We start from the raw sequence: 8,198 nt of genomic DNA on the forward strand, positions 1-8,198 counted from the left end.
GTGACGTGATGGCTTCAGAACTTGAGTCTCTTTGTAAAGAGGTTTCCAAAGTAGAATTAACAGGTTTTTTTTTCCCATTCAGCCTTTCTTTTTCTGTCAAAGGCACCACTGTCTCAATGACCCAGGCCTAAAATCTTGTCTTTGCCTCTTCCTTCTTTTTTCACGCTGTCCACTTTGTTTCCACGTTCTGGGGAATTAGTCTTTAGAAGTGTCTCTCATATCCTTTCTTCTCTTGTCATTTCTTTTGAAATTCTCTGTAACTGTCCTTCTAACCTGCGTCTCAATACTGTAATCCTGGATCACTGCAGCCATTTCCTGCCTAGCCTTCCTGGCCTCATTCTCCTCTGTCTCCAGCCCATCTTGCACATTGTCAACAGTTAGTTTTCCTTTACTTTTTTAATTAAAGAATTTATTTGCATGTCACCTTCTCATGCTCACTGATTGTTTCCACTCTGGCCTAGTTTTGGCTTGTATGTGGCTTTGGTGGCCATAGTGCCAGCTCTGGTCCATGACTCTAGAAAACATTTCAATTCAGACGTCTGTCATTGATTGACTGTATTCCCTGAGCCTTTTAGTGTGCCATCCTGAGTAGATATGATTGATGTGCTAGCCATCCAGTGGATCGGATTGGCTCCCTCTGAGTTAAATATCCACCGCAAATATCCTTTACGTTTGGCCAGAAGATGTGAGTAAATTTTAACAGTTGACTGCCACGTATCACAGGGGCATTTCCGTGTTTTATTTTTTCATTCCACCAGCATTTATGGAGTACCTGCCGAGGTGCTAGAAAGATAGAAATTAGTAAGACCTAAGGAATGAAACCCTAGAAAGGGAGACAAGCAGGTGAGTCAGCCTGCCGCATAGTGTTAAAATCTGTGCCAAAGCTTGGCATCAGCTCCATGTGCTGACGTAGGGCCGAGAAGGCATATCTCAGGCCAACTGAGCTATCAGAAAAGGCCTCTTAGAGCAGGTAAAGCCTGAAGTAAGTCTTGAAAAGTGAGGATTTGGGTACATAAAAGATGGTTGCTGTGTATTTGAAGGGTAGCAGCCTTTCAGGCAGAGGGAATCAAGCAGTAGAGTAAGCTCATCTTGGCAAAAAGAAAGAATTTGTTGGAAAGTAGTAGAAAATGAGAGTAAAGAAGTTGGTAAGATCAGGAGATCTTGGAGGATCTTCAGTGCTGGAAGATACGAAGAGTCAAAGAATTTTGAAGAGGAATAACATAATCAGATTGCATATTTCCATGGGGATAGAAGCGACTTTGGTAAAGATCTAAGTGAAAGTCTAATAAACTTATGTTCTGCCTTTTGAGTCCTTGTTTCCTTTGGCCAGGGTTTTACAACCTCAGCGCCATTTATATTTTGAGCGGGATAATTGTTTGTTTTGGAGGACTGTCCTGTGCATTGTAGGATGTTTAGCATCCCTAGATATCAGTAGCATCCCTGTCCCCATTCACGACAACCGCATAGGTCTCCAGACATCGTCAGAGGTCTCTTGGGGGACAAAATTGCCCCCTCCTTGGGAACTGCTTTAGGCTGAAGACTGTTCATTATCCTCCATTGTCATTCCTGTTGCTGGAGTCTTCTCTTCCGTTAGAACCGATTTACTGACTTGTGCTGACTACTAAACCCTAATATTGTGTGTGTCCTTTAATTACAAGGAGACCCTGATTTGGCTTCTGGCTCAGATGTAAATGGGAGCACAGAATCATTTGAAATGGTCATTGAGGAAGCAACTCTAGACTCGGCAACAAAACACAACTCTGGTAAGGTTTTAAGAATTAATTTGTAGCTTTAGACTAGTTTCTGATGTTTAACTCTTCTGTTACATCATTTGGATGGCATTTGTCTACTCTGTTTATCCACAATGGGCCTTTTAGTAAGCATTTACCAGGAAACATTTTTTTATGTTTAGAATAACAATTAAAGTATTATAAAAACATGATCTGAGAATGACTTCAGTTGCGTTTTTCCTATGTTAAATTCTTTCATCCTGTAGTTGTCTTACGATATCTTTTTTGGGGGGAAAAGACCATTTTGAACATCTGATGAAAGCTTTGTACCTTCTCCCCAGAAGCATGTACATACTCAAGAAAGATTCTTTCCTGTTTCAGAGATTCACTGACCTCTCTGAATCCTCTCCCCTGTTAAGCCCGTTGCTGGATACCGCAGGGGTGGGAGGAATCTGAAAATTTATGAGCCTCAGTTAAGAAACCCTGGTCAGTCATAATATATATGACTACCTATGTGACTAACAGCTGTGTGCCCTTTGTAGCTGCCACAACAGAAGCGGATTGGGTTCCTCTTGAGCTGTGCTTTGGAATTCCATTGTTTAGTTCTGAATTAAACCGGAAAGTTTGTAGAAAAATTGCGACACATGGCCTTTGCAGAAAAGAGAGGTGAGGGTTTATATTCATTGTCATCTTTTCATTTGTGAGACTTCTAGGCTCTCAGTTGCTACATCTTATTTTCTTTTATTTCACACATGAGCATGGTAATTGCCTTGAGTATATTTGTTGATTGAACAGAGATTGCTAATTAAGGATTTTGCTATATTTTTCAAAATTAAACTTCAGCACCTCAAAAATCTGACATATGCAAACATTTGGGACACATGTTTTGGTTAATTTTAGTTATGTTAACTGAATTACCAGGTCTGGCGAGGTATATGAGATGATAAACCTAGTGTTTGTAATATGTATGTGTCTAGAACATTTCCCTTGTGCACTTCTGTCACTCTTAGCAAACACACGTTCAACTTATGTCATGTAAATAGTGGTTATCTATTATGGTGGAATTATAGCTGAATTTCTAAATTTGGTTCAAATTTCCATGTTTTCTAAAATGAGCACGTATTACTTCTCAGAGATGGTCTGTAGGTTTTGTTTCCCATGCCTACTCTGATCTGTTGGGAGCAGTTGCTAAGAGGCAGTGTTGTGAAAGTTCTGCGACTTTGGAGCATATGGGAATATTCCTCAGTCTCATTGTCTTGGTAGGGTGGCTGAGAGAGCTGATGTCCACAGGTCTCCTTGACTTCTTTTAGAAAACAAAGTTGTAGAAGTAATTCATTTAATTGGCTTAATATAGTTTATCAGAAGATTAAAAGTGCTCAGTCAACAAATAATTTCAGCAATTCTCTGAAAGTAACATACATGAGTAAAAAGTAGAAACACTAATAACAGCTTTAAAGATGGCCACCATGATTGTTACCAGTTTGCATATTTGAAAAATATTTGATTTAGGTGGGTTGATGTGTATGAAATCTGTCAGGCTTTTTATCAGGATGTATTTTAAAATTACATTGGGTATTTGAAGTTTGTATCATAATTGTCATTCCTGCCTGAATTTTCGTTTTAAAAATTTTCTTTCATTTAACATTTATATTTGCTAATAGTTTAAACTCTTCCTGACAATAACTTCTCAGTTTTCGTTTTATACATGGTTTTTTATTTCAGAATGGTCTTTTTATGCACTGTTAAACTCCCTACTCTTAAAACTGGCAGAAATTTCACGGATGAGAACCACTGAAAAATGTTTTAATTTTTTATGTGATTAATCAGAATGTATTTACACATATAAATGCATTTAAATTGCTGAAATTATTGTGAGATATTAGTTCTTGCTATTAAAATTATATTTGTCTTAAAATTTCCTTTTTTTTTCAGCCTTCAGAACCTCTTACATTCCAGTAGAAAACTCTCTCTACAAGTCCTTAACTTTGTTCACTCATTCCAGGTAACGAAACCCAAAAAATCCAAATGGTATTTGCATAGAGCTTTATAGGATGCAGAGCAGTTCCATGTCATGCTCAAGTGCAAAGAGTGCAAAGAGATGTTATTTAAAGACTTTTAACTGATGGGACTTGCGAGTGGGGGAGGGGCAGAAGGGGGGGCTGGACAGAGGATCCAAAGCAGGCTCTGTGCTGACAGCAGCCAGCTGGATGCGGGGCTTGAACTCATGAACTGTGAGATCATGACCTGAGCCGAAGTCAGATGCTCAACCAACTGGGCCACCCAGGCGCCCCAGTTGTTAAAGACTTTTAAATAGGAATGACATTATTTCTGATTGCCTGTTTTAAAAAATTAGTTACTGTTCAGAAAGCAGATGAAAAAGGGACAAGCATAAAAGCAAGACTAGTTCAGAGAATGTTATAATAGCCCAGGTGAGAATTTTTGGTAGCTGAGCTCCCCTTTTCATTAAAAATAGCCCCAAAGTTTGCATGTGTCCATAATAAAGGTTGATTGCACATATATACTGTTATATCAACAAATGATACTATAAAACATACACAAAAATAGAAATTTTGTGAGGATGTAATAGTCGATAGAGCATTTGTAAGATTTTGACAGTCCCGTGCCCTGCTTTGGAGTGAGTACCCAACTTTGGAGACCACTGGCCCAGACTGGGTGGCGGGTTCTGGTGACTGTATCAAGCAGTTTGGGATACACATTGGATGTAGACGGATTGACCTGATTAACTCAATGTGAGGAAAAGATTGAGGGTGTGGTGAGGAAGGGAAGACTCAAGAATGAGTCTCCTGTTTCTGGACTAGCTTCGTGTGTGGAGTAGGGAAGGCTGGCGAGGAATTGGAGAATTAAGGTCACGGACATGGTAAGTGTGGAACGTGTGGCGAAACACCCAGGAGCAGATGTCAGCTCGGTGCATGTTTGAGCCTGGAGTCCTGGGGAGAGGTCTGTGCTAGGTGATGGGAATCTGAGAGCCTTGGGAGCGCATGGAGTGTTCCGGGTGCTTAATGCTACGTGAGGGGTTTTTAGAGATTGCTTAAGAATTAACTTTTTTCTTGTCCTCTGGCCTCCTAGCCTATTTTTGTTTATTTCTAAGCGCTTATCGTGGTGTGACTTGTGTCCGTCATTACCGCGTACAATAATTCCCCTGATTGATTATTGGGGATTATGACGTAGATCTTGGCATCTCCCACAGTGCTTTGCATCCCAGAAACATTTCTCGGGCAGTCAAAGCCTGTATTTGTAACTAGCTATGTTCCGTGGTTTGGTAAAGTGTCGAATATGGGATTTTTTCTCTTCCTTGGTCTTCTAGGAAGGTGCTTCCACACTGGATGTTCACACAGAGGCCAGCTTTTCCAGTGTGCCTTCACAGTCCTCCTGTGCCGACACGGGAGTTCCGCTTCCTGCAAAGAACTTAATATTTAAAGATGGTGTCTTATCGGAGTGGAGTGGACGGTCACCTTCCTCACTTCTTGTTGCTAATCTCCATTTGCAATAATTTCGTTCCACCATGCATTGCTCACACTTTCTGCCTTTTTTTCTTTCTTAACGTAGCTTTATAGTGCCCGCCACTAAGAAGCACCCTGCTGCTACAGTGCACTTCATGCTTAACTGATGTGAAGAGATTGGGGAACATGTTCATGTTTTCTAAAGTTTTCCTCATTATTGCACCTCTTAATGCAACAAAGAGCTTTTTAGCAGCCTGCACTGTATTTTTTACCTTGAGACAATCTGCATTTCTTTTATAAAACTGAGGATATACTTTATAGGCTTTATGATGACTGTTACGTTTATAAGCAGTCACTATGAATATTGCAGTGGTAATTTTATATGTTAGTTTATCAAACATAAATCTTGTTTAATTTTATATTTTGTTACCTACTCTTTAGGGGATCACAGGAAGAGGTGGAACTCTTCCTCTGAAAAGGCTTCTTGGTACTTAAAAGTAGCAAAACTATAAAACAATAAACATCCAGTTTTGAGAGATGATATGATGGGGCATTAAGAATTTCTGTGGATGTCTGTAAATTATGTATATGAGTTGAACATTGTTGAAGGTATGTAAATCAGCATAGTTATGTATAACCTAACCTTGATTTATAAGGTCTTAACTCAGACTCTGACTATACATTGACATCTCATGAGAAGCTTTGGAAAACATTCTATTTTTAAACAACATTTATATGTGGACTTCTGTCGTCACTCACTTTGGGCTTTATATTTTCATAGAGTCTTTATGGAAAAATAGAATTTGTTTTCCACTGTTGTAACTGTGGCTGCTGCACGTTTTTACCCTCATTTATTTTTTGTTTAGTAGCTTTACCAATGAATTGTTATGAAATCGAATTTGGTGTTTAAAAACCAAGGATTGTGATTTTAGGTTAGAATTACATATTTAGAGGCATTAAGGCTATATGTCTTCTGATCAAAACACTTGGGGATAAACCTACTTTGAAGACATTCTTAGGCAATCTGGACCTTAAATTTATGTGAATAGTTTTGGAGGGACTGATAAAGAAAAATTGAGCAATTTCAAAATGTTTCTCGAATCATTAATTCTTTTAGATCTCAAATGTTAATTAGAATAATTGGAATCACTTTCTAGATTTTTTAAGTTGCCTTCCTTGGGAAGTTTGTGCAGTGTCCTAGTTTAGTGTAGCTCTTCTCATAGGATAACGGTTTGCTTGTTTAAAACTGTAACCAAACTAACTGGTCAAACAACATATATCTAAAAACACTTAAAGCATTAGAAAATTTGGGAATGTTATAACCTAAACATTTTTGCTGATAATTTTTTGTCATTTATAGAACTGATATTTGTGTATTTAACATACTTCTGGAAATATATGCCTTTCTTAAAACTGTTAACATAACCATGCATTCAATACCATGGCCTACCTATAGAATCGAATATCTTGGAGCAGGTTACCTGTGGCACATGGTCAGTGCTGTGTTTGGGGTAAGTGCAGTAACGTTTAGTTTTCTACTTTGTCTTATATGAGGTAGAAATCAAGTGTATGTTATAAATGTTTGTCTATAAAAGGAAAAATACATACTAATATGAAAATAATTTCTTATGACTGTGAATCACTCATTTATTTTTCCAATAATTGATATTGTACATTCCTAGTGCTATTAGGTATGTATGTAACTTACAGTTTTTCAACTGAAAGTTGTAAGTGTTTCATTTGATCAGGGCTCTTTAATCTCATTTTCATTTGCTTTGTTTATATTAACTGTAGTTATTTTATTTATTCCTGTATTAACAATCTAAGCCTACTGTAATGACATGTACACTAATAAAGAATCGAATAATTTGTAGTTGTTGGCAGTGAACCCAGTTGGTGGTTAATTGAAAACTTAAAATATGGGAGTGATTTGCTGCTATATTACCTTTGAGAGATAATAGAGGAAGAAATAGAACCTAACAGTGATCATGAATTTTAAAATACTGGAAAACATGTGGACAACTCTGGTTTCTCCGGTGAATGGAGAAAGTTCTGATTCCCAGCTGGAAACCTCTCATATGTTTAAGGAGGGAGAATCTGCTTTGTAGAGCTGTTAGTAAAATGTGAAAGCTGCTTTTGTGCTTTGCTTTATGAACTTGGCTTTGTTTCATTCATGTGTTAACTCATGTAAAGATGCATCTCCTAAATCTTACAAGTTTTGATCCAGTTCAGCAACATGTTAAATTTTAAATACAGACTTTATTATTTGCCAAAGAAGACTTATGAAAGAATTCTAAAGTAATTTCATTTGGCTTTGTGCTACCTCCCCATTCGATTCCCCCCTTAATGTAGCTTAAACCATGGGAAACGTTCTTTAGAAACCAAGAGAAAACGAAGTCACAGAGGACATAGAATTTAGCATGGTCCAGATTAACCTCTCAGGTGGGTCTAAAGAAATACAACTTTATGTCATTTACAAACATACCAGGTTTTCTTGATTCCTTTCTTTCTTTCATTTTAAGTATGTAATCAGATGATTTTGTATTTGTTTTCTGGGGGGGAGTATCACTTTTCTTTTACTTGATGTATTCAATATTCTCTGCCATTCATGTTTCTATTTTATGTTCAGTGTTTCAAATACAGTTTGTATTTAAAGATCTTAAAGTACCAAAACTGTAAGTGAGTACAGTGGACTGTTTTCTGGTATGATGTTAATATTATACAACAAAATGTATAGAGTGTTGTCAATTTGATTATTGACACCTTATAATATGTTTACAATAAACTGTGGTGTTGATCAACTTACTGTGGACATGTGTATATAATCTGTAAGTCCCTTTCTCAGTATTAAATACAGCACCTCAGTGCTAAATGCTTTCAGTGCTGTGGCTTTCCTACATGTTTTTTTCATGACCTTTTTACTTTAGAATAATTTCAGATTTATAGGAAAGTTGCAGAGAGTCCAGAGATGTTTCTTCTACCCTTCCCCACGCTTCCCTTAAAGTTA

At 37.6% G+C, this 8,198-nt stretch overlaps 1 protein-coding gene across 1 annotated transcript in view; it reads left to right on the top strand.

Annotated features, from left to right (window-relative positions):
- The window catches only part of FAM91A1 (family with sequence similarity 91 member A1), a 43,714-nt gene extending 35,722 nt beyond the window's left edge, over positions 1-7,992 (top strand). Inside the window, exons 21-24 of the mRNA XM_060611266.2 lie at positions 1,659-1,763; positions 2,273-2,396; positions 3,663-3,732; positions 5,056-7,992. Coding sequence (XP_060467249.1) covers positions 1,659-1,763; positions 2,273-2,396; positions 3,663-3,732; positions 5,056-5,241 — 485 coding nt within the window. The 3' untranslated portion in view covers positions 5,242-7,992. The remainder of the gene's footprint in view (positions 1-1,658; positions 1,764-2,272; positions 2,397-3,662; positions 3,733-5,055) is intronic.
- Positions 7,993-8,198: the final 206 nt, after the last annotated feature.

Source organism: Panthera onca, chromosome F2 (assembly GCF_046562875.1).
Source record: "Panthera onca isolate mPanOnc1 chromosome F2, mPanOnc1 haplotype 2, whole genome shotgun sequence".
NCBI classification, from domain to species: Eukaryota; Metazoa; Chordata; class Mammalia; order Carnivora; family Felidae; genus Panthera; species Panthera onca.